Genomic DNA, 27760 nt, shown 5'->3' on the forward strand with positions numbered 1-27760 from the left:
AGCTATTTATCTTTTACAATGTATGACAGGCATTGCCATGACCGGGATTCGAACCCGCGTCCAGTCTGAAAACTGCTGCATGAGAAAACAGTTCAGCACCTTGGACGGCTGCCTGAGCGAGCACTTCAGCACCTTGGACAGCGTGAAAAATGCTGCAATTTCATTGGCTGTCACTGTGTTCCACCTATACGCGACTGGCCCCCGCGTGGCAGGCGAGAATTCTACCACTGAACCACCAATGCTCGATGACAAGGCGAAATATGCAATGACACGCTGCCAGGATGAAGACACATATGGTAGTTGGACAGTGTCTAGTCTATATACTTCAAAGCTTAAAGAAGAGGTGCAGCCTGTGACATAATCTTTTGTGTTTACTATGGACAGAGACTTTTGTTCCCTGACTTCAGCTTCTTAGACAGGGCCTCCTCCCAGGCACCTGAAGTACCTCACTAAAGCTACAGTACAAATGCATCCTTTCAATAAAGTGTATGAGCTAATCTCGCCGTTGGTTTTTGAGCGAAGCTAACAAGTCTGTTAACTGATAGTTGACAAGCTTGTAAGCTCGGAGAACTTCATTTCCCCTCTTCAATAGCTTTCTAGTGGACAGAATGGTGTGCAATGGTGAAAAAATGCCAGGGGACAGTAATAGGCACAGTAGGGAGAAGGTCCAGGAGTCACGGTGACTTTCTAGCGCCAGCCAGCCAGACCAGATAGCAACTTAGATGGTAGCTCAGCACCAACAGCATCTCCCCATCTGATTTGTGGTGTGACCAGTTCAGTGAATTGTTGCAGTATTTGTAGTTATCCTCTATAGCTGAGGTAATTTTATTCCTGGAAAGGTTCTGCTTTCATGCAATGGACAGTGAAACCCTGCCGCACTGGCCAAGAATCAAACCCGGGCCTCCCGCGTGGCAAGCGAGAATTCTATCACTGAACCACCAATGCTTGAGGAGTCTGCTCCTGCCTCATGCTCCTTCATGTACTGATTCATTTCTGGGCAGGGGAATTTACTCACCAACCCAAAATTCCTGGGGCAAGACAAGCCTCCTCCCAAGCACCTGAAGTGCCTCACTAAAGCTATGGTACAAACGCACCTTTCCAATAAAGTGTATGAACTAATCTTGCCGTCAGTGTTCGAGTGAAGCTAACAAGTTTGCTAACTGACAGTTAGCCAGCTTATAAGAGTATCATTCACAGCTCTGTGATGACTCTATATTTAAAAATTGTCTGGTGTTGCACAAGAAAGTAAAACATATTTTTGCATTGGCCGGGAATCGAGCCTGGGTTTCCCACCCCCGTATCGTGGATTCTTTATCTAAACATCCCTAAAACAATTTCCAGTCCTTCCCCATGGTACTGCACTGTCTGGACTTTGCTAACTACACATGCACAGGTAAGTTATATTTTGCTGTGTGAAAAATAAACAAAGAATCAACAGATAGTTATATACGTATAGTATACGTCTAAGGTTTTTCTGTTGTTTCCGCTATAACGGTAGTCATTCTTGAGTTTACTGTGTCAAACAGGGTAATGTCACCGTAAGTTTCGAGAAAATTAACGCTAACCCTATGCTAATGTAACCTTTAATCTGTGTCTGACTGTGACAACTGAATATTCAGAAATAAATGTATGTGTATGAATGGAATATAATTTTCATATATTAATGTGATAAACAGTATATTACACACTGTTTAAACATTTGGTTAGGTATTGTTTCACTGTATAAGACTAAAATAAGTAGGTGAAGTAACAAATGGATTCTTTTTTGCCTTTTCTAATGCCAGTTCTTGTATATTGCCAAAATACAAATAACTGACAAGACTTTCTGTTGTGGTATCATATGCTACACTATCCACACCAATTGGACTGAAGGGTTCAGAGGCAGATACAAATGCATCATATTTCTGTTCATCCACTATCTTTTTCCGTCATAATCACTCTGGTTATTTACGTTATACTTAAACAATTAATTGATTACTTTTTGATCTGCTTCCATCCCAGCCCCAGCCCCAGCCCCAGCTGTGCTGTCTTTTAAGAGACCTGTGCCCCCTCCCTGGGAAATTATGTTTCTCATGCCAGAAACAGCAGGTTTCCTGCCCAAAGAGACAACTGTCACAGTACGAGGTGTGCATCATTTTAACTGCATTTGCATCACATAAATATCTATGTAGTGTGCATCATAACTGTTGTTGTAAAACCTTTAAAGTCTGTTCAGTTGTTGTAAATCAGATGCAAGATCATGTTAACCTTCTTTTAAAAACATTTGCTAAGCAAAGACTGGTGTGCAGTTTTTAAAAAAAAACAACAAAACAATTGAACAAAAAATTAAATTAAACAAAAAATAGCAAGCTCTTCAGTGTACGGCTTTCTGAATTTCACAGACTGTAGAGTAGTTGCAGAGTGTCTTATTATATTCTTTCTTTATCTTACTTTGAATAACAGTTAAATGTTTAATATTCTGTGTAGTGTCAGAAACACTTTTATGTTCTCCTGTGAGGTCTGCAATGCCCCGTCAACCTCCACTACAACTGCCAGTTGCACAGACAGCTCAAAATAAGTGTTTAAATTTTGTGTGTGTGTGTGTGTGTGTGTGTGTGTGTGTGTGTGCCAGAATGACAGAATCAAGTCACACTAAATCTTAATAATTTAAATAATTTAATAATTTTTTATTGTCGGACTAGGTCAGCCATCACCCTGGCCATCAGCTGTTCCCAACTGTCCTCTTCCACAACTTCCTGGCCATGACCATGTCAGTCACAGCAGCAGAGGATCTGGATGAAGACAGAGCTGGAACCCATGGGTATCTGGCCAGGCTCCATCCCTGTGAGCAACTCTATAAAAATGGTGTCATTGTGGCGCTTCCCTCCCCAGCCAGAATTAATTGACACATCTCTGATCTTCCATCCCCAAAGTACTTTCAGCTCCATCCCTTTTTCATATGGAAGCCAGAGAACGACAACTTAATGCGAAGGCTGAGAAACAATGACACTCTGCCATGTGTTGAAGGTTGTGTTCAGCCCCAAGTTGTCTCTGCAAACATTGGTAGACCTCGTGTGATTGTTGGCACGACTGGACAGTACTACCTGTTGTCATCCAGGCTGTGTTGCACAGTTTGCTGGAAGAGGTGGCATGCTGACAACCAACTTTGCCTGGAAAATCTTCCAAAGAGGTTCACAAACCTGACCTAGAAGAATCCCATCTGTAAATTGGTCATGGATGAGCTCAGGTGCACAGGCAATTCACCCATGGGCATAGCAAACCAGATCATGGAGATAATGCACCTGAAATATGAATGTGCTAACCTGGCCTACCTCCCTAGCTGCCAAAACATCATGGATGGTGATGTAGGAAAGTATGGTCAAAGAACCATCACTCAGTTCATAAGACAGGAAGCCAGGCCAGCTCCTTTCAGAGAGTATGGTGATTCAGATGGCTGGAATGGGATCTCTGTGTCTGCACTCTACCTGACTTACTGCCTACTGTACGAATACCACCACCAGGAGGGTGCCATCAAAAGTTTCTGCACCTTTGGACAGGCGTTTTGCTTAGACCACATCCGTAAAGTTGTGAAGAAGGTCACCTTTTCATCTGGGGCCATGTCATCATATGCAATCAATAATAAAACTTAACTTAGCACAAAAAATAAGGAAATTAGTGTTTGGTGGATTATTTCTTTGTTGTAACAATGCTTCTTGGCAATAAAACTTATACTGCTGGAAAGCCTGTTTATTTCCCTTTTAAATGGTGCCTCATTTGTAGGGAACATGCATTTGTGGGATGAGCAGCAGAGCTGAGTATGTGGTTTGCGCCCATGAAAAATTTGTCAAATCTTCTCTGCCAATGCCAAACAGCTTATTTTGCTGTTGCTATTGACTCTTGTTTTGAGCTCCTGGTACCCCCAGGTGCTGCCACTCAGGTGCCTGATTGGCACCTGAGTGGCAGAACCACAATTGACATTATCAAAGGATCAGCAAAACATTTTACTTTTTACCTTTTTAATATTACAATATATTCTGAATTTTATTTTTTTATTGCATGTGTGACTTCGCACCATGGGCTCTGTGTGTTAAAAATATTTAACTGTCACTGTTGTTAAGAGTGTTTTAATAAACAACATTTCATTCTTCATTCATTAATGTTTACATTTCTATCCATTAAAATAATCCCCTGTTAACACTTCTAAGGATTGGCCTCAGGACACATCAGTAGGATAAAGACTGTTTTTTGTTCTTTCACAATCACTAATGGAATTTAAAACTTATTTTGCTGTTGAAGTCCTAATTAATGACTATTGTTCACCACAGTTTTATCTACAGAGAGTTCTTGGACTTCATAGCTTGGTTTTTGCCCTCACCTGCAGTGTGAATTGTGGAACCTTATATACACACACAGGTGTGTGCCTCTCTAAACTATGTCCAATCAATTTAATTTGCAACAGGTGGACTCCAATCAAGCTCTAGACGCATGTCAAGGACAATTAAAGCAAACAGGCTGACCACAATTTGAGGTGTCAGGCAAATGAGAGATTTAAGTTTTTTTATTTTTAATGAATTTGCAAAAACATGTTTTGTCATTATGGGTTATTGAGAGTGTAGCTTGAGAAGCAAAAATGGAAGTTTTATCCATTTAAAATGAAACCTACAACACAATGAAGAAAGTGAGGAGGTCTGAATACTTTCTATATCCACTGTATGACAGTAAAGTTAATACCTTTGAGGGTTTAGGACAAAACAAGACATTTGCATACATGTCCCTTAGCTGAGGGAAATTATAATAGGTATTTTTCACTGTTTTCTGACAATGCATAGACTAAAAGGTTAATTAATTAATTGGGATGTACTATTGTACAATGAACTATTCAATTCAAGTGTGCAGTAGTGATGAATCACTCTCCTCCAGTGAATGTAATCATTTGTGTGTTTGTGTGTGTGTGTGTGTGTGTGTGTGTGTGTGTGTGTGTTCACACAGAGTGCGACTCTGGACAGCATACTCTCTGCATTCAGGTCTGTATGTGGTGAGGATGGTGTCTCATTGGGTGATGCTGTCAGACAACAACATGGCAAAGATGAGTCTGTACACAGGTTAGTCTCTCTCACTCTGTTACATACATACAGACTAATACCGCATGTTAATAGTGTATTCAATTCTATACAAAAATTGAGTTTTTTGAGTCTGAGATTGAGTCTACAGTAATGCTAGTTGCTCCGTTAGCGAAATGCTAACTACAGAATATGCTATTCAGTGTTAAACACAAAGGACAGCTGAGGCTGATGGAAATTTTGTGGCACCAGTGTGGCTAAAAAGCAGCATTATATACAAAATACAATATACAATACCGTGACAAGTTGAGTGGCATTACATTAAAAGGAAATGATAGGACAGACACGAAGAGAAACAAAGATTTCATGGGATACCTGACATGAAGGCAAAAGATCAGCAGCAGCTCCGCAGTGCAGTGTGCCAGTAACTGTATTTCTACCTATTATGTTTTTAAAGTGGCCAATATTGCCAATATAACCTTAAAAAGTTGTTACAGTGAACAAGTTAGCATTCAACATTAGCATTCATTTGGAATTGTGTTTCTAGCTCCGTTTTGGTTTCCACCAACACCTTAGGAAGAAAAATATCTACTAAATGCCCCACTTTATTCACCAGCTAGTTGCTAACTTAGTATATCTCCTGTTTGGTGCTGGGCAGATAGTGCACAGTTTTTTTTGTCAAAAAAAGTTTCCTGTTGTTGCTGGAATAGAAGTTGATGAGAGAAGAGTTGCTGGTCATAAAACCAAAACATTGAACTAAAAGAGGCAAAAAAAAAAACTCTGAAGAGCTAAATGGAAAATCAGTAAGGTGATAAATCTTTGTGGGTTTGTCATTACAAGCAACACCTTTCAAATTACACATAGTCATTTGATCCATTTGTAGAAAAATGTTTATTGGTGCAGCTTTAAAATGGTAAGTTTGTCATTGCCATTTAACAGAACTAAAAGGTTAAATCTCTGATTTGTTTTTAATTTGAAACTGATTACTTCATCACATCTTCCTCTAGTCTGCTTGTAGCAGAGGTTATTTGCACACAGACAGTTTCTCCATAGACCTCTGTAAAGGCACCAGTGTTGGTTTCCTGGGGATTATAGATGCCTTTGTGAAAGCACATGATTATAAATAGGATGTTTTCCACCTGAATTCTACACGGGGTAATAACAAAAAGATGCCGCTTTGTGGAGAAGTATGGAGAACAGTGAGTGACAGTGTTGCTTTCCCACTGTCCAGATGTCGTCCGCCAGATGTGGTGGTGTTTCCTCGTTGTGTGGAGGAAGTCGGCGCCCTCACCAAGGTCTGCCACAACCACCACCTTCCTATCATCCCCTTTGGCACTGGAACTGGCCTGGAGGGAGGGGTCAGTGCAGTGAAGGTGAGAGAGGAGCCCCCTGCATGTCTGTGGATGCACAGTACCAGTGGTACTATATCTGTGACTGGATGTGTTCAGTGATGCTTTTCTCCCACTTAGATGTGATGGCAATAATAATAGTGATATACATTAATACAGTAAGCAAATATATGAGTGATGGTGGGATTACTTTTGCTGAATTCAAATAAAATTTCAACATGTAAAATACTCCTACAACAGCTTTGAGTAGAAATTAATGAATGGAAAGTATAAAAATACATATGTATGGAGATTGCAAAATAACAAGTGGAACATGGGAATTTACAACAGGAAATTGAATATCTGCCATATAAAAACACACTATAAATATGAAAAACAGACAACAAAATGTGGTTCTGGATGTGTCTACTGTATGTCTACATGTTTGTTCCTCCTGCCCTCAGGGTGGTGTGTGCTTCAGTCTGAGGAACATGGACCAGGTTCTGGATCTCCACCAGGAGGACTTTGATGTGACAGTGGAGCCTGGAGTGACCCGGAAGGCCCTCAATGCCTACCTTCGAGACACTGGCCTCTGGTTTCCTGTTGGTCAGTTGCACTGTTTCCCAGTTTTCACTCTAGTTTCCAGTAGCTCAGAGGTAGAGCACAGTAAGAAGACTAGTAAATTAATAATTAGAGTTCATCTCAGGAGTAAATGTGCCATATGTGGTCTTTCAATATTAATCAAAGATTGCCACATTCATTTTGAGACATTGGTAAATGCCATTAAATAAGCAAGATCATGACAGGGAAGAGTGGAGGCCTCTTCATTACATATCACAGTGTGTTGGAGTAATGGCAGAATGGCTTTTCTTTTTTTTTCTTTTTTTTTTTCACAATGTGAAAGAGACGTTAGTGGATACATTTTTTGAGCATCACAACCCCTGTGAAATGATTCATTTCTCTACTAGAATTTGATCCATTTGGACCGGTGACATTTGGAAAGTCTAGAAGAGCCGCACAATTGAATTGTTTTATCCCCATTCAACTTAGCCAGAGGGCTAAACCAGAAGTAGCTGGCTTGGCCAGTGGAAGTCACTAGTGTGCTTGCTTTATGGGCCCCATAGATGTGGAAGCAATGCGGAAGAAGTTGAACTATTTTGGCTTCATGCGCCACTGAGCAACTTTTATAGGAATGAATGGGCTCCCACCTCTGATGCTTTATCCAGTTCTCTTTATACATCCATGGCTCTACCAAGCAGATACCATCAGCATCAGGAATGACAGTAAGGTCATTGATAATGACTGGTAGGGGACTCCAGGTCTTGTGGAAGGATTTCAGGGATCCTTTCAGAGAGAATCTTAACTTCTTCAGTTGTATGCATTGTAGAGAATGGCTACAGCATCCTATCTAACAGGAGGCAACAGAGTTATTGCATACAGGAGGGGGGTCATATGTGGGGGCATATGAAAAAACTGGTCAAGTTAAGCTAACGCGTTGTTGGTAACTTCAGGGCTAACACCCTTCAATAGATGAGTATTTTCTTTGTCTTGAGGAGCTGCAGCATTTATTAACTGACACACAGCCTGTACTGTACATTTACTGCCAGATTGACAACTTACTGCTAAACTTTTCCTCTGCTCCGCTCGCGTTCACATCATGTTTCTGCCGCTCGCGCAACTACACACGCACACTTACACACACATACATACACACGCACTGCCTTATTCCTTAACGGAGCTACGCTACTCCTGTACCTTTCACGTAGATGTCCTTTGAGGAATGAGGAGAGGGAAGATGACCAAAAAAAATCCACAATAACGTAGGGTGTTATTGTGCTCACACAGTGTGCGAGTGAAAATCATTAGCAGCCTGTTGATATTAATGATTGTCTGAAATTTTAGAAGCGGCGGTGCGCCACTACTGAATGAATATAGGGGAAACACTGCATACCTGTCAACCTAACCATCTGGAAGAATGCTAGCATGTTGATATTTAGCAGTTATCATTTTTTACTGCCTTAGTTTAGTGTGTTAGCATGCTAACACACAGAACTAATCAGATCAGAATCAGAACAATCAGAAATTTTGACCAGATGGTGATGCTAGATAAGAGGTAGGTGATTAAAGATTGTTATTTAAATGCACAAGAAGCTTTTTAAAAGTGTATTTTAACAGATTAATAAATTTACCCACTGATGGCTATTTCCCCAGTTGGAGAAACAATCAGTTTAGAAGGTGGGATGAAGAATGGGGTCACCATCTTCCGACATAACTAGCTAGCTACCTAGCTACACTCAAAAATAGAGACAGAAAAATGGTGACAAGTGTGGATAAGTGTGGATGCAGTGGTACAAATTATTATAAAGTAACATACATAAATTGTATGTGATTAATATTAACTGCTCCCAGTGACCTCTACTGCAGCTTCCATGTAAACTGAAAATGACATCAATGGGACAGATAAAACACTCACTATTGATTGGTTAGAGCAAATCAAAAGAAAATACGCCCCCCCCCACCCCCCCCCATAATTAGCTGACATGCTAATGATGTTAGACTGAATGAATGAAGTGAAACGAAATGGCATTTCAATCTGATTATCGGATAATTTGTGTTTTGTTTGGCATAGAATTTCCTCCAGCCCAGGCAATCCCTCACATCCTGGGTGTGACATGCAGCATCCGTCTGCACTGTTGTCTGTTTGGCAGTGTGTTTCAGCTCAGCCTGTTCAGTCATGGATGCCAGCAGCATCAATCCAGCATGTGGATACACTCACGTTTCTATTTCCCTGTTGGTCAGCCACATAAAAAGCATTTTACAAGATAAATCTTTTCCATTCTGGCATCTATCAGGGACATATATGAAACAATTTAAATCTTTTTCCCCTGTGAGGACTTTTTCATCTTCTTAGGGAGCAAAAGTCTGTGATGTCAGATTTGTTTTCCACTGGTTGGCCTGGCGGAGTATAGGTTATATCACAAAACTGAAGCCAGGCAGGTGATAATACACATCTTTATTCCTTTTAAAATGTGATGTCATGTAACAAACATGTAAGGCAATTCTATAGGACTTATTTTAATTTTTCAACTGTCATGAAAACTGTTGAATTCATTTATCCAGCAGGTGGTGATGTTGGATAAAAAAATCTTATCAACACCAAAAGGATTTTCATTTTTATAAAAAAGCAAAGGGAGGATTAAATGAAGAAGAAACATGAAAACAGTACAGGCTGAATTACATTTCTTCTTCAATTTAAGCCATGTGCTGTTGAGACACACAGTGATGTCAGTGTGACAAGCAGATTTGTATTTTCTGCCTGTTTTATATGTTTAATTTCTATTCATCTTTAAAATGGTTTAAGAAGCACTATTGATGTGCTGTTTTCTACTTAGATCCTGGAGCTGATGCGTCTCTGTGTGGTATGGCCGCCACCAGTGCGTCTGGTACCAATGCAGTGTGTTATGGAACCATGAGAGAAAATGTCATAAACCTGGAGGTGGTGCTTGCTGATGGGACGATCATACACACTGCTGGGAAGGGTCGACGTCCCAGGTAAGTCAACGACAAGCAAAAAGGACAGAAATGGAAATATTACACACTTTCTGATGAATGTTTGTCTTTCAGGATTTCTGTTAGTGTACATGTAAACATTTGCCTTTTGGAGCCACAAATATGCTACAATGCATTCTTATATGTGTCTTCCTTCCTAATATCCATTATTATCAATCTTTAGGAAGACTTCAGCAGGATACAACCTGACAAACCTGTTTGTGGGGTCAGAGGGCACCTTGGGGATCATCACCAAGACAACACTGCGTCTTTACGGAATCCCAGAGGCCATGGTGTCGGCCGTTTGCTCTTTTCCTTCCGTCCAGGCTGCTGTTGACAGCACTGTGCAGATTCTACAGGCTGGAGTTCCCATTGCTCGCATCGGTGAGGAAAGAAGCAAAATAATGCCCGAGTTAGGATGACTGCACCACAAGTAGTTTTCTCTAAGACAGTCAATAAATTTCAATATATTTTGTCAGCCTGTAAACCTCTAGCTTTCAGGCTGGAACCAATCAGCTCATTGGAACAACCTACACACACTCAATCACAAAATCACTCACACAGGCAATCAGAGAGAATCACCTGCAGCCTGTTACACGCAGAGCTACAACAGCAGGTTACCAGACGGAGGGAGAGACAAATCCACAGACACACAAAGGGGGCGTGGGGGGGTTCAAACACACAATACACAAATATACAGGCACTGTCAGTATACAACCTCAGGGTCATAACAGCTTTGTTGCTTATATTTTATTTTCATACTTAGAACAAATAAGTAGGACCAACTAGACTGCATTAGAGTTACAGATCAAATGACACTGATAAAAGCACATTAAGGGACTTGAAGGAGTAACACCAGTAAGGCACTTACACTGAGTTATCTGGAAACACGAAGGTCTAATGCACATGATTTTGAATGGTATCTGTCTCTTAAAAGTTTAAAGAATGACCTTAGCTCTCAAACTCATTGATAAAAGAATATATGATATTTTCCAAATTCTACATTGTTCAGTTTATCTCTTCCTGCTGAGTAGCTAACGCTAGCTAGCCAGGGGTCTGCAGATATCAGGCTGATGTCTTGTCAAGAAACACAAACAGAGAAGATGAATTAGTGAGCTGACTTTTCTGCTCTTTTATGTATAATGATGACAACCTTGCAGGTGGTCCAGGTATAATTCGAGTTCAACTGTCTAAAAAAACATGACATTTCAATTCTGCATTGAGCAGAAAAACAAAAATTGATCAGAAATTATGAAATGATGCCATTTTTTGAAAAACAAAATTAGATTTGATTTTTTGGCTATAATGCCCAGCCCTACTGTTTTGAAGCAAAATTAGATATAACTTTATATCTACTCTTATATCTACACTTAAGCTTAAGGCTTAAGGCTGCGCTCTGACAGCACCACTGTGTGCAAAAACTCAACCCTGGCAAAAAAATTAAACCTGATTCAACTGTTGTCATCCAGCAAAGGGCTGTGTTAACATATCAAATATATGCAATTCCTGGTGGATGACTTTGTAACATGAACAGCATATTTCTACTGTGGAGCTCGTAATCATTGTGACAACAGATGAAATATTTGTCACTGTGATTACTTAAAAAAGCAGTAAAATCCTTCCTCTCTATATTATAAACTGCTGTGTTGTATTTTGGTATACGATAAGCCTTCACACTCACAAATCTGTTTATCAAACTGGACTTCTTGGATAAGATTTCATCATCTCACTGGTATCTGATTCAGCAGGCCCACACAAACACAGCCCCTTGCAATTTTTCAACACAGGGCTGTTTTGACTGTAAACGCCCACTAAAGTGTGCTGCACTGGGGCAATGGGGGATAAGTAATCAATCATGAAACCCCCCAAACCCATGATCTGTTTATTGGCTACATCTGGCTCTGGTCTAAACAAGGCTCAAGCTGTCTGTTTCGATTAATTTACTTTGACTGACATCTTGAGTCAAAACCCAAGTATTCAAAACCTGGGAGGACTTTCTGACTGTTAATAAATGATGGGTCGATGATGAGATCTGATTGGACGGCTTCCTCCTTAAGCATATTTAAGACACATGTCACAAATAGATGATGTTAAAATCTACTTTGAAAGTCTTGTTAACTGATTTCAAAATAAGATCACCAACATGCCATACATATAAAGGCCATAATGCTGTGTTTTAAAAACTCTTACTGGGCAGGTTGGATTTATTCATCCACCTTTTGAAGATTGGCCTGGATGTGCTAGAACCAGTGCAGGTTGCTGCCTACACATTGAGAATGGAGCTACTGCAGTTTATTTGAAGAACATTTTCTATTTCTGAGATGTACAAAGGGAATTTTTAACAATGAAATCACATTTATTTTCTTGTAGAAGCTCACAGACGAAGACATCCCCTCAGATTGTATCTTTAATGATCTGCTTCTTTTGTCACAGTTTGTGGTCAAGACCGAAGATGCAATTAAAAACAAATGAACCGAGAGATGGAAGGAGGAGAGAAGATGAACAGGGTTCAGGAGAATTGACTTTAAGGACAAAACAAGGAAGAGATGAGACTTTATTGATCCCTTAGAGAAAATAGATTCCTGCAGTAGGAGGACGATCGGATACAGAAGGGAAAATACATCATGAAATTTGATAATAGGATCAATATCAATTTTTGGCAGATGGAAAATATGTATCTGACCATTAAGCAAACATTGACAAAAGTCAGAAAAATTACCTCTTTAGACACATCAGACTGACATTTGTCTTCCTTCTCTGTGTGCTCTAACTCTGTGTGTGTGTGTGTGTGTGTGTGTGTGTGTGTGTGTGTGTGTGTGTGTGTGTGTGTGTGCGCGCGTGCGTGTGTGTCATCCAGAGTTTCTAGATGATGTGATGATAGATGCTTGCAACAGGTTCAGCTCTCTATCCTATCCTGTGACCCCGACTCTCTTCCTGGAGTTCCACGGCTCTGAGCGGAGCCTGGAGGAACAAGTCAACACAACTGGTGTGTGAGTGTGCAAATCACAAACAATAGTCATACATTTCTAGCTAGCATTAAAGCCACATACTATTGCTTTTCATACTGTTTTAGATTGTTTTATCATGGAATCATGAAATATTCTTCTTTAAGCTTCTTTAAGAAAAATTTAAAGTCTTTCTGAGGAATGTTACAGGCAAATAATGTAACATGTAAGTGTGACTTTCTGTGACAGTATTGAATACAGTCCATACCTCAAATTTTTAGCAACATCTGAGAGTTGACAATGTTGATTTTTAGCTATGCTCTAGAAGTGTCAGTGTTGGTCCAATATGTTAGTCCAAAGTGAAATACTTTGATAACTATAAGATGGACTATTGGAAGGAATTTTTGGTGCAGACTTATCATCTCCAGAGGATGAATCTTAATGACTCCAGTTATCTCCTAACTTCATTTAAAGCCACCAACAAGTCAAATATTCCATAACCTAAAGGAAACAAGAGTTCATCATTATCATGTGCTATAGTATAACATTTAGCATATCGTAACAAAAGTTTGGACACACCGAATGAGAAAGTGTGCCCAAACTTTTGAATGTTACTGTATGTCCAACGTTTAAACAAATCATTAGTAAAACAACTAGAATGTTAACTTGTCCAACAAGCTAAATTTGACAAACTAATCGTTAGCATGTTAACAGAGTAACCATATCATGTTAAATTCTTAATGTGACATGCTGAATGTTAACATGTTATCCAGTTTTTAACATATGTTTCATGCTAATAGCATAACCTTGGCAAGTAAGCGCATACTTAAGCTAGCACATTAGTATGCTAGGCTCTTAACTGGTGTGTAATGAGTAATGTAGCCTCACAGGGCTGCAATAGCACTAATCCTTTTAGTGTTATTGAAACACTGCTGAAAATGTACCTCACTGATAATACAGTACCTCTCTATTCCAACTAAGAAATTAATATTGTGGCTAACATACTGCACCTTTAAATTTTTAACAATTAGCAAAACCTAAAGTAGATGCAGTGAAAGTTAGAATGAGCTGGAGCAGTAACTTTCAGGCTGTAAGCTATAAACATTAAAACTACAGGAAACGTAGACATGGCAGTTCAACTAACAATCCTACAGGTATGAAAATTATACCAGTGCAGTGTCACAACAAAAACACTTTTTCCATTTGTTTCTACAGAGGACATCACACAGAGTAATGGAGGCTCAGATTTCCAGTGGGCTCGAGATGCAGAAACACGAAGCCAGTTGTGGAAAGCTCGTCATGATGCCTGGTATGCTGCTCTGGCTCTGAGACCTGGTTGCAAGGTAAAGACAGTAACCTTCCACTTTACCCGTGGTGAAAGCACTGGGGTTTAACAAGCTGGTTTTAATACTGAAATACTTAATGAAACATAATGACCAAAAACATAGGAATCTTAAAATGACTACCCGAGTTGAAATCTACTAAGTTTACAAAGCATGTTCAAAAGAGAAGACCAGAAAAGTAAGATACTTCATTTAACCACCAACTAAGTTCTTTAATGCACTGAGCAGCACAGATTGATGATAAGTAACAGCGCAAGAGGATCCTTAGGTCAGGTAAATGTAATATTCCAAAGGGATAAAACCATGTTGGCTGTATCATATTATCATCGCTCACTGCTACATTACTCTCCTCTGTGACTGCCGTGTGGAAAACTCCATACTGTCAGAGCTCAAGGTAGAGTTGCTGGATAAATGTGTTGCCTTTTAACAATGATCAACAGGGCAGTTAATGACCACAGTGGTTGAAAGGCTTTGCTTGATAGCCCTGTGCTAAACTAACACCATAACCATCCTGAGGCACTTTTATGTCTCATTTTATTAACGTTTTAAATCTTAGCGGTTGCAAAAGACAACCACTTGATGTAGCTCCAATTCTGTGACCTTATCTTCCTTGTGTGCGTGTGTGTGTGTGCGTGCAGGCCTACTCTACAGATGTGTGTGTCCCATTGTCTCGACTGCCTCAAATCATAGTGGAGACAAAGGAGGACCTGATTAAGAACAGACTTACAGGTTAGCTCTGCAGAGAACAATATTAATGATGTTAATAATGCTTGATATGGTGAGTATAAAGCTGCATAATACAAAACCTGTGAATCCATCGTAATTATTGCAATCAGAGCATTTAAACAAAGTGTAAACACTGATTATGACTGACAGGACAACTTATAGTGCTACAGTCCAATCTTAAGAATGTTAGTTGAGTAAAAGTCATAAGATTTCTACTAATTATTAAAAAAGGATTAGTTTCTTGAATTGAGTATTGTGTGAATGGTCTATGTAACAGACTAACTACAGTCATTAAAATAACCTTCAGATCAAGTCTTAATCAAAGAGCACAATGCAAGATTCATTTTCCTCTGTTTCCAGTGATGTAATTATTTCCTCACAAATAAGCAGTATATTTAAAATTCAATATTCAGCTGTTTGGACATTTTTTGTTTGTATACCATTTAAATGGCCAAGCTGCTTGTTATGTAGCAGCAAGGGCACCAAACCTGCATAAATGAAAAGTTGCTGTCTGTCAGCTGACGATTAAACAGCTGCAGGTAGTGGAGGAGGTGCTGTGGTAAACTTTAATTTCGTCTTTTAACAGCTTTTAATTGTTGGCATAGAAATTACAGAACCTTTTTCTAGTGGATCTAGTGTTTTGTATTAGTCTGTATTGTTAATCACACTGTTGATACATGAGTCATCAATTGAAGTCGGCACAAGCAGCATGTGCTGTTTTGTGTGCCGAATTAAAATGAAAGGAAGATCAAAGGAAGCACTGGTTTTCCGGCACAAACCGGTGTTGCCATTCAGGTTTTGGAGCACACCCTTAGTTCTGACTATTAAACTGTGACTGGTGGCCACAGAGCAGGAAGTCCCAGCAACAACAACAAACAAGAAAGCAGGATTAAAATGTCACCATGTAACTTTGGCTGAAAAGCACTGATTTAGTTAGGATAATGGTAAAAGATAAAACACTGTGTAGCAGTTCCATAAATAGGGAAGACTCATGCAGTTAGCAAACAGACTCAGTAATGTCATTTACACTGTTTTCAGTGTGTGTTTTCTAACGCCAGCCACCACTGACCACACCACATCATGTAAAGCTGTAAGAGCAAAACCACTGAGTGTGTCGAATTGAGCAAGCGTGCATTTTATTGCTTATGTATTTAGCTTTTCACTTGTAAGAGGAGGAATGTGTTATATTGTATTGTATTATAGGCTGATGTGAGGCAGACTGATTTTCTGCAAAGAAGGTGGACAGTGTGCAGATCCAACTCATGTTGGGTACAGATGCAGGAGAAAAAAAAACAGCATACAAAGAAAAAAGTGAGGTTTTGTAAGTTCTCACAATAATTTTTACTAATGCAACATTTGGACCTACAAGGTCTTCATCAGGAAAACCTTTTTACTTTGATTTTCCTTTTTGTTTTTTTTGTTTGTTTTTTTTACAGATTGAGTAATCAATACCCAAATTTTTCAGTCATATTGTCAATAAATAAAATAAACAAGAGTCAGTGTGCCAGATATGATGCATCCCATGTCACCAATGTGATGAATGAGATACATCAGAAAAAAGGGTATAAAAACCATAACAGGCAAGTTGGACAGAATTACACTGAACCCTATATGCAGCTTGTAGCATAGCAGCCTCATAATAGCAGCAAAACTATCCATGCATTGCTATTTGTAATGATATGTAGTCAAAAACTAGCATCTACATCTTCTAGAGACAGTGCTACCTAGTTTTTCATTTTCATTCATTTTTCCCCCCAAAATAATTCTAAAGTTGCTTTTAAGAATCAGCATGTGTACTTCTGACCACAGTTTGTTTTGTACATAGCTGTACATTGCTGATAATTAATCCCCCAAAACATTCATGTAGGACCATTGCATTAGATTATTAATCAACTGATCTCGTACCCATTCATAGCGGGCAGGTCATCAGAATGACAAACAAGTGTCTGGATGGGAACTAACAGGTCTCAATAAAAAACTTTAAAAAGTATGTGCAATATTATCACCAAAAATGTAGCACACAGAAGAAGAGGGGACACACCAAAGAAATACCTCATATCGATTCATGTGTTAAGTTCTCCAGTGTAATGACTATGACTTCTGTTTGCCCTCAGGTCCCATAGCAGGTCATGTGGGTGATGGTAACTTTCACTGTCTGATGGTGGTGGACCCCAATGACCCAGAGGAGCTCCATAGGGTCCACCTGTTCACTGAGAGACTGGCCAGGTAATGTGTCACCTCTCCTTCCTTCGATGCTCCTCACTGTCTAATAAACCCCCCACCAGACACGGCTTTACTCTGCAGGGCTCCCTTATAAACTGATTTTTGAGGGTCGTTCAAGTGCGTATGCCTCAAGCTTCTGCACATTTACTCAGGTAGACAGGCCTCACTACTCCCTTTTTAGCAACTTCCCCTTCACTCTTCAACACCTTTCTCTTCCCCTTAATCCTCCCCACACTTTTCCTAATCCTTTTCACTCAACTCACCTATCTTCAAACAGATTCACCTCCCTTTTGGCATCGCTCACCCATATCGCTTAACTGGTATTGATTTCAGAGCACAAAACTTTCAGTATAAGGTTTTGAAAAGGATGTTGGATATTGTGGGATCTATCCATAAACAGTGATTTTTTGAAAAATGCCTACATGAGCTGTAAACTCCAGTGGCTCAGTAGGGGCAGCAGTAGATCCCAAAGGCAAAGAGTAGATGAAGAAAGCATGATAGGACACACTCACAAAACGTAGAGCAGAATTGTAGCTGGAGTCCAAAAGCTTGTCACTGGGATAATATCCTTAAAAACATACCTTTGTTGAAAGTCAGTGTTCACTTTGATGAGGGAAAATTCCATGGTGCTTTGTTTCCCCTCCAGGCGAGCCCTAGCCATGGATGGTACATGTACGGGGGAGCATGGAGTGGGTTTAGGCAAGAGAGCGCTGCTGTGTGAGGAGATGGGACCTATGGCCATCCAGGTCATGCACTGTCTCAAGGATGCCCTCGATCCAAACAATCTGATGAATCCTGGGAAAATTCTGCTCCCAAGAGAACCTTGAAGATACTGCCAATCTGAGGGGTGTTGTGGAACGTCGCTGAGTACAGAGAATGATTGTATGAATTAATGATATGGCATTTTAAAAGCACCTTGCTCATTAGAAGTATTTCTTGTTGAAACAGGACTTTGGATCCAGGCAGGGATTAATCCAATGTATAAATCAACAGGATATTGTACGGAAGATGCTATTATTTTAAAAGTGGAATCACTGGGAATTGTCCATATCACCATTAATTAACAGTGTACTCTTTTCCAAGGTAAGAAAACAATAGGCCTTTAATCTAAAAATGTAAGAGAATCAAGATGATGAATGGATAGCGGTGGAATTCCTCACTATGTGGGATTTATCATGCAAAAACTGTATATGCTATTCCTGTTAACTGTTAACTATGAGTAAATAAATTATCAATAACTGAATTTGACTTCTTTTGTACTTTTTCATGAAGTTTGGTTTTGAAAATTTAATATTTTATATCTAGTTTCTGTCTCCTAATTTTGTTTCTGCATATATTGATAATTGATCATTTGACATCAAGCTAAAATGCAAATCTTTGGCTGGTCCCAGCCTCTCAAATGTAAGATTTTTTGCTTTGCACTGTTTTATTTTATTCTAAATTGAATATATTTACGGTTGTGTGTGATGGAGTAGGCACATGTTGAGTTTCGCTCCTTCAACCTTTTTCGTCTAAATTTTCGAAAACCAAGTAATTTCACTCCAACCAGCTGCCGTAACAACATTAGAGTCATTGGCCTACCTGAATCCATTGAGGGGCCTCATCCCACTGCTTTCCTCTCAGAGCTATTTAGCGTCCATCTGTCCTGATGCTGACTAGTATGGGCACTTAACAATTAGCCCCACTGACTGTTTCCTCGGACTAGCTATGCTAGCCAGATAGCCGCTCTTTTGCTATCTCCAATTTGACTATTGCTATCTGGCCGGCCTCACATCTAGACACACTAGCCTTCTGCTAAATTAGCTCCCAAGTGAAATAGCTGCATGTACTGACTGTGTGGGCCCTTTAACTGGTAACTTTACTGATAGCCGACCCAAAGCGGCTTAATGTTTTCATTTCATTTTTTCTACCCGAGTAGATGACTTCTTCATCAATGTATCTGACATGTTTACCTACTAACAAAGATGTAAAGTGGTGACAAAATATAACTTTTTTGTTTTTTTTTTTGTTTTTTTTTTGCGTTGACAGCTTTTTTTTTGGGATGCCAGGGATGATGTTCTTTTCTATTTGTTATTTTTTGAGGGTAAATCTTTTTTTTTTTTTTTTTGCTTTCTCTGCTTTGTTTATGTCTCTGTGTGTCTTGTGCTCTGCTGTGGCTCTCTCCTTTTTCATCATCTGACCTACTATGTATGTATTCATTTGTCTTACCATTTTTTTTATTTTTTTTATATCATTAAAACTGTAAGAGGTAAATGAGTTATCCATCTTAACATTAGCTGCCTTCCCCCCAAAAATTGACCTGAGAGCCTGGGTTTTTTACTATAGACCTAATGTTATCACACTTTCTGAAACTTGGCTAAACAGTAGTATTTATTTATTTATTTGCTTGCACAGTAAAACAAAGCAGCATAAACACAACAACATTAGGCTATTTCTGACAATGAAATCCAAATTGAGGACTATGTTTTGTTTAGAACAGATGGAGGCAGTAGAGGGGGAGATGTGGCAACATACGTCACTTCTAGATTGAGGTCACAACTTGTTATTCCTCAAGTTGACCCGGAGTATTTTGATCTTAATAATTATAGACCAATTTCTATTATGTGCACTAAAGCTAAAATATTTGAGAAGTTAATTTTTAATCAGTTATCACAATATATTAATGATCTCTATGAATTTCCCCTTTTCAGTCTGGTTTTCATTCTGATTTTTATACTACTACTGCCCTGGTACAATTTCTGATGATATATTCTCATCTTTAGACAAAGGTCAGTTCACAGGTGAAATTTTTATTGATTTAACCAAGGCTTTCGATGTAGTTGACCATTATCTTCTTCTTGATAATCTTCATGTTATTGGTGTCTCTCAACAGGCATTATTTTGGTTTAATTCTTACTTCCATAACTGTCATCAGTGTGTTTCTTTTCATTACAATCAATCAGATCATTTAACTGTTTAAAAGGGTGCACCACAAGGATCTATTTTAGGACCTTTACTTTTCTCTATTCTTATTAATGATCTTCCAGAAATGTGTTCTAATTGTTCTGTTCTGTTATATGCAGAGGACATGGTTATATACACATCTGTCACCGATGTAACTGAAATTCAAAACTCTCTGCAATCAGAATTTTCTTTTGTTCAAAAATGTTTTTTAAATAAAAATCTCATAATGGTACTAGTTATAATCTCAATCATTCACCTAGTCATTTGGCTATTAATTTTACTGATGGGTCTCCACTTATTAAAGTCAATAAATTTAAATACTTAATTAATTCTGAATTTAACTATCCTTTATACTTAAAACAGCTTTTAGTTCCATTTTTATAATTTTATATAATTTTATAATTTTATAATTTAAATATATCTTACTGTACCTATAGCATATACCTTATGTCAGCAACCCAAATAAAAAGTGAGGTAGATTGTCCCATGTCAGATATTCACACAGAACCTGCAAAATTGTGTCCTGCAATAATTTACACAAACCTATGATGTTTGTATGCTCTTTTTTTGCCCCAGAGAACAGAAAATTGAAAAGCATCTTGGATTCAAAATATAGCTACATTATAGGATGTTCCACTTCACCTCTCTGTATCAGTGAAACACATGGGAAAATAAAGAATATTGCTGGATGGTTGTGAGACATTATTGCTTTTTCCTTTGCAGGACAAACTACTTCAGAATGATTTGACTGTTTGATGGGGACACATCAACATGCTGTCAGTTTGCACCAAGCATCATGGTGACAAAGCCATTAAACTGGTCAGAAAAGGAGACAAGTCATGCAGACTGTTTAAAGATCTCCCTGCTGTCACCGCACGTATCACAGTCACAGAGAGGAAGCAATACTCTGCTCCACCACAGAGTGTCAGCAGTGTATCCCCTGGGGACAAGCATGCAGCATCTCAGTCATGTGGATCACATTAGAAGATGGACTAAATAAAATGGTGTTAACAGATTTCTGCCCTGATAGGCCTGTAAATACTGTTGTCACAGCTTGCAGCCATTAACTGAACATTATGGAATAAATAGAGCACGTTCTGCCACTGAGGTGCAATAAAGGCTTGATTTCTTTCAATTTTTAATGATCTGTCTTTTCATACCGTTACATACCACTAAATAGACTTTTTTTTTAGTTGAGTATATACCTGCTATAGTATTTTAATTCAATAACATTACACTGTGGGACTCGTCTGGTTTGAATCAAATCTGTCATCTACAGTAAATTTGCCATTAGTGTGCACATTCTAAATTGTTGACATAATGTGAAAAAATAAAAGTAAGAAAAGCTTCTTCTTGGTGCTTCAGCTGTCTCTTTAAGTGGTAATATCTGTCACATGTATGAATGTTTTAAGGAAGACAGTGAAATGTCTCTCAGTTGTTTGGCTGTTTCCACTCAAGATACTACTGTAGATACTGAGCTCATGTTCTCTGTAATATTTCATCAAATGTGGGGGGTTTACTGACATAATGAAAAGTTACACAATTATATGTAAATGCACACATAATGCATATTGGGTAAAGCTGATTCTCATAATTACATCTTTAGACTAAATATCTTAAAATTTGACTTCTTTGGCGAAAAAACTAAATTACAATTAAAGTAATTTTGTATTATCTACCAAAATTACATACCTGGTAATGTGAAGAAGGCTTTCAAGCAAAATTTAGACCATAATGTGGAAATATAATTAACAGTACAATCATTAAATAAAATGTGTGAATTGTGTGTTTTTCTTTTTTAAATACTCAATAAATTATACGGGGTTTGGTTAGTGGCTAATGCAATAATTTTATGATCACTCTCTGATAAGTCACTTTTGAAACTTTTGAAAAGTTCTAAGTAATGGCTTTATTAATAGTTAGTAGATCACTTACTTAGGATTGATAAATCAGTTATTAGGATTAATAACAATGACTTTGGGGTTTGCCACATTGTGAAAAAACTCTTGCTAGTGTTTATTCTTTTTTTTCATTTGGGTGTTTCTCAGCACCTTATAAACCACAGCAATTCTGTAATTATACATGTTGTTAAATTGATTCCAGATACCCCACAGATTTATCCAGAAGTGCTTTATTAGAGTGTGTTAATGATTAATTAAAGAGCACTGAGGCAGGAAGTGGAATTTAAAGCCATTAGTTACAACTTACAAACCCATTATTAAAGGCAACTTATCAGAAAGTAGTACCAGCATGTCTTAGTTGGGTGGGATTCTGCTTGGTGAATTTGGACTCATGAAAGTCCTGGGTACAGCCCTGCTTCTTTACAGATTTATCAAAATGCTTACATAACACCATTTATTTAATAACACAATTTATTTAGGTATTTTATCATGTACTGTATGAGAAGACAGTCTGGCAACACCTGTGTACCTACTGTTAGTGATTGCAGGATTCTGTCTGTGTCATCCCCTATTTTCAATGTGCGCTAAGCCTTCAGAGTATTACCGTACATCTTATGATAATATTGGGAAGCTCTCAAATTAAACCACTAGACAACAAGTTGCCCCACAGCCCTGTCAGCTTCTGTATTTTCTCCCTGTGGTCTTATATTTATATTAGAACCATATGGTTTATGTGTGTGACTATGTGTGTGTGTGTGTGTGTGTGTGTGTGTGTGTGTGTGTGTGTTTACATGCCTGAGGAACCAAGAGGGGACCATTTATAGGCTTGCTGTCATTATAGCAGGATAGATTAACACCTATCACAGTAACTACAGTACCATAGTTTACCTTATTGGGTAGTGAGGCCAACAAGACTGTACAAGGCTGTCTGCGTGTTATTGTGAAGAAACAAAGAACCAAACAGAATGAAACCAGCCTAATTACACACACACACACACACACACACACACACACACACACACACACACACACACACACACACACACACAGGATTAGACCAAGTAATCCCCAACAAAACATGTGAGCCAGTAATCCCAATAATTTAGCATATGGTGGAAAAATCTGTGCATAACTTTGTAATGTAGGAGAGCAGAACAGGATCATGGGAAATGAAAAAGACCACGCAGGTCTATTCCTCACTTAACATATTAATGAAGAACTTAATTTAAGAAAGGAGATTCCCTGTAACCTCTAAATATGCGCATTTTCCAAACCTGCTTATATGAGAAACTGAATGTCTGTGCAAGCTTTAAGATATTGATACATATTGATTAAAAGTAACACAAAAGCGCACGTTTTTTTCTTTGCTCTTAAACACAATATTATGGTAAAAACTAAAAAAAAATCCAATTTAGGCTCAGTTAGGGCTGTAAAAATAGGCTACCAGATGGCCACAGCCCCAAAATCCCCCATGATCCAAAAGCCCTCAAAGTATATCATTTTCAAGCCCATTCCCCCTCAATAGGAATAAAAACAAAGTGTGTTTGTATCTGCCAGCACTGTCTCCCGTCCTGTCTGTATTTATGATCGGAGCTTGCGCACTGAGCGCCTCCATTGTCTGGCCGGCAGCGGCAGCAGCAGCAGCAGCGGCGGCGGCGGCGCGAAGAGGAGCGGAGCGCCCATCTGAGCGCAGGGGAGCGGCTTTACTGTGACCCCGATCTCCGGGAAAAAGGCTGGGGAGACCACCGGACCGGAGAGACAGCGCGGACGGCAACGTCATTTTTGTCAGAGACAGACCGTCGTTTTTTTTGGCGGTCAGACAGACAGCAACAGTTGTCACGATGTCTGAGATCAGATGAGACGAGAACAGCGGAGTGAACATTGCGGCGCTGCTGTGATCCGGGCCGGGCGGGAATGATACAGCCGTCTTAATCACCTGGGACAGAGAGGGGAGCGTGGTGCGCGTCAGTTTGTCATTCTGGGCTTTCGGCGTCATTCAGCGTGTCAGCCATCCCCCCTGGTTGTGTCGAGGTTTTGTCTGCGGGTGAGGTGAATCCAGACGTCAGGGCTGGCTCATGCTCCGCTCAGCAGGGAAACGGGCTGTTGCGTCTGCAGAGAGTCAGAGCTGACGAGCCTGCTGAGACACACGGACAGACAGGCAGGCAGGCCGAGAGACAGACAGGAGCGAGGGGAGGGGGCGACAGCCTGTTTCGGCTCTCTCGACCCTTTGCGGATCGAGCCGAGCCCCCTCCTGTTTCCACCCAGAACCCCCACCCATTTGTCTCCCGCTTTGGATGGGGGGAAAGCAGAGCACGGCGGGGCGGCCCCGGGGTGCTTTCCCCGGTGTCTCTACGGATGACAGCGCGGTGCCACCCTCGGCCCACTTCGGCCACTACCGGCCGAGCGGCACCATGGGCCTGCGGAGCCGCTCGGTGAGCTCCGTGGCCGGGATGGGCATCGAGCACAGTCCCGCCGTGCCCTTCGGCTTCTACACCCCCAGAGGGACGGACTCGGATCGAGCCGGAGGGGGGTCAGGGGGCACTACCGCCGCCCCTCACGGTACCGGCTACCAGGACACTGGGGGCGGAGGGCACCACACGGACGGGGTGCTCTATCTGGGGTCCCGGGGGTCGCTGGCTGACACCTTGCCCCTGCACATCGCACCCCGCTGGTTCAGCGCGCACAGCGGTAAGGGCGGCCAGCACACACACACACACACACACACACACACACACACACACACACACACACACACACACACACACACACACTCACTGACACCCATCAGGCAGAAATTTGGGTGACGCTGACGGATTAATCATCACACATGAACGCATCAGAAATCAGCTCATACAGACACATACAATCACGCACACCTTGTTTACCTGCAGGTAGGCTGCTGAATGACACTTAGGCGCTGCCATTCAGTTTCTATGGGGGGAGGTTCAGCCCAATTTGGGGTGCAGCTTATCCTTAAAAATAAACTGACCTGTCTGTGAAACAGCATGTTCCCCTCAGGGTCTTATTCTGTGTGGGCTGATGTGGGTAACATGCACAGTAATAGCAGAAAACAGAGGGCCACCAGACATTTTTGTGCAGAAAATTGTATGAAATTTAAGATATTGAATTTTACAGCTTAAGATAATGAATCAAAGTATGCTCAAACAGTCATTTTGGTCATATGAAACAATAATGAGCGCTGTTAATAGGTCATTTTATTTTGCTGTGTGTGTAATGGGAATTGGTGAGCATAACGTTGCAGGGTGTGCTCGTGTTGACTGTCACCGCTGCACTGTCTGCATAGGTCATTCCTTGTTGTGTGAAATGACACTAATAAGCCTGTTGCCAAATCTGGCTGAGTCAATTAGCCTGGCGATTAGTGAGGAGTGAGGGAGGGAGGGGGGAGAAACGGGAGAGGGAAGAGGAGAGATGGAGGAAGGTGAGGCAGGGAGGGAAGGAAGAAAAAAGGGGAGGGAGAGGATAAGAGAAGGGTTGAGGGGGGTTATTCATGCTTATCATCGGCTTACCTCTCACTCCACAATATGTTTCTGTGTGTGACAGAACCTGTCAGGCCATCAGCCTCAAGTGCACACACCTACACTTGCACACACAATATATATACGTACACACACGCACAAACACATGGCCACAGCTGTTTCCATCCCAACTGCATGTAAAGAAACACATGCAAACACGCAGCAATAAAGTCCTCGAGGAAGATTATAGACACACTCTTCCTTCACATACACGCACACACGCACACGCACACACACACACACACACACACATACAGCAGGCACAGCCAGGTCCCCAGGCTCTCATTACCAAAGCCCTGACCGGCTAACAGCAGGAGAATAGCAAGTTGAACGTCAATATCTCGGCTGTTTCTCCTTGCCGACATTGCCTAGCGACCCTGATGTGCTTTCATACCAGTGAGAGGAGATAACACTGTTGGAGGAGGGGGAGTCAGTGGAAGATCGAAAAAATTGAGGAAGGTACACATGTCAGAAAGAGAGGTTGAGCTCTAAGGCCTTCAGGAAATAGTCGATGTACAGGAAACACCTGAGTGTTAATTACAAAGTCACCCTTTATGGCTCAAATTAGTATTGAAGTGAAGGCCATGACATTTTGGGCCCCACTATTACTGTGGGGTGGACATAAGGGCGTGGTCAGCAGCTAGCATGTTGTGGCTAAAAAGGTGAGGCTAGTTGCGGCCACATTGCCGGAGGTCACAGCAACAACAACAGGAGAGGTAAGCAGGAGAAAAAGGAAGAACAACAAGTGATGCTGGTGATAGATGCTGCACACCTCAGCCTCAGGCAAGATGACATAAAAAAAGACAGACAGCCCATCAAGATAAGTGACAAGTGTTGGGGTGAGAACTTGACCATCTGATGGAGAAAAGGGCAAGACTGACAATACTCCTCCTGTCTCTGTGAGAAAAGTTGCATATTGCAGCGTTAATCTGTTAGTCCTTTTCTTAGGATTGGAACCGTTGTGCAGCCAAGGTTGGAGACAGATGAGCTTAGAAGATACAGTCTAAAGTATCTGATGAAGGTCACTGTGACCAAAATGTCAAATCTTTAATGCTATAACAAAAGATTGGTTGCTACTGTAGGGAGTTTTGCCCCTTTTCATCCATCTCGACCTCTGCTCCAATTGCTTAGCATGACCTTTCATTTCACTTGTAACTCCAGCAGAAATGTTTCTCTCAGAGGGGTTTTCTGTTGATGAAAGAGATTTTTCTGGAAAGTGATTGGCTGCCTTAGGCTGCGTTCAGAACGACAATAGCACTGTGTCAAATAATCCAGGGTCCTCATTTATTTCAGTAAGACCAATACATTGGCACAGTATAGTGCCACTACAAAGGGCAAGAAAATGTAGGGTGAGGGTGACTTCAATTTAGACGCAACAAGCTGCAGAATTGCGCACGGACAGAGGCTGCGCTTCTATGCACACTACAGTTGGGTGTTTATCTGACAAATTGTACAGATGTGGATAGTGACTGATCTCTTTGCACAGCTCTCTTCCAAACAAGCATCTATTTTGCTGTTCTAGCGCATACAACAAAATTTACGTTACAAGGACCTATGCGGTACCTTGTATCCTAGCGGATGTGGCAAGCATGAATTGGTCTGTAGTTTGTAAGAAGTTGCACAGAGCATGCTTCAGGAAATCAAATAAGTGAGTATCCATATATGTATAATAGCTTGTAGCATGTAGCCAGTAGCATTGTGCCAATTATACTTTTTACCTTGCAAGCATAGGAATGAAACTGAAAATTATTGTTGCTGGACTATTTTCCAGAACTGCAATCCTGCCACAAAGAAGAACTACTGGTAACATTGTGCAGTAGGGGTGTAACAGTGTATGTACTTGTCCTGAACCATTCAGTACAGGATGTTCGGTTCTGTCCACAACTTTCTTTGGTTGCGTATACCCTTTGAACCAAATTAATGTTGAAGTAGCCTAAAACACCATAGGGAAACATAAATTCTAAAGTGCTCCACCCAGAAAGCTTTGGCAGTTCTGTTGGCTAAAACATACTTGCCAGGTATGCTCCTTAACATAGCTCATATAGCAAGTGCTGTCAGTATGGTGAATACAAATATGAAATAAGCCTCCAGTGTAGAGATGTCAATGGTTAATTGGTTAACCATAGAGAATATTTTTGACCAGTTATGCATGTTGGTCTATAGGTTAATTTGTATACATATTCCGCTAACGGCTAGACAACTACATGTCCACATCATCAGATATTCT

At 40.3% G+C, this 27760-nt stretch overlaps 2 protein-coding genes across 2 annotated transcripts in view; both read left to right on the top strand.

Moving 5' to 3' along the window:
• Nucleotides 1-18396, top strand: part of ldhd (lactate dehydrogenase D) — a 32473-nt gene extending 14077 nt beyond the window's left edge. Inside the window, exons 2-11 of the mRNA XM_067588938.1 lie at nucleotides 4969-5081; nucleotides 6271-6412; nucleotides 6832-6973; nucleotides 9760-9919; nucleotides 10101-10300; nucleotides 12774-12902; nucleotides 14077-14204; nucleotides 14843-14933; nucleotides 17045-17156; nucleotides 17800-18396. Coding sequence (XP_067445039.1) covers nucleotides 4969-5081; nucleotides 6271-6412; nucleotides 6832-6973; nucleotides 9760-9919; nucleotides 10101-10300; nucleotides 12774-12902; nucleotides 14077-14204; nucleotides 14843-14933; nucleotides 17045-17156; nucleotides 17800-17980 — 1398 coding nt within the window. The 3' untranslated portion in view covers nucleotides 17981-18396. The remainder of the gene's footprint in view (nucleotides 1-4968; nucleotides 5082-6270; nucleotides 6413-6831; nucleotides 6974-9759; nucleotides 9920-10100; nucleotides 10301-12773; nucleotides 12903-14076; nucleotides 14205-14842; nucleotides 14934-17044; nucleotides 17157-17799) is intronic.
• A 3846-nt stretch (nucleotides 18397-22242) lies between these two features.
• Nucleotides 22243-27760, top strand: part of znrf1 (zinc and ring finger 1) — a 67400-nt gene continuing 61882 nt past the window's right edge. Inside the window, exon 1 of the mRNA XM_067588951.1 lies at nucleotides 22243-24685. Coding sequence (XP_067445052.1) covers nucleotides 24292-24685 — 394 coding nt within the window. The 5' untranslated portion in view covers nucleotides 22243-24291. The remainder of the gene's footprint in view (nucleotides 24686-27760) is intronic.

The sequence above is a fragment of the Thunnus thynnus genome, chromosome 5 (assembly GCF_963924715.1).
Source record: "Thunnus thynnus chromosome 5, fThuThy2.1, whole genome shotgun sequence".
NCBI classification, from domain to species: domain Eukaryota; kingdom Metazoa; phylum Chordata; class Actinopteri; order Scombriformes; family Scombridae; genus Thunnus; species Thunnus thynnus.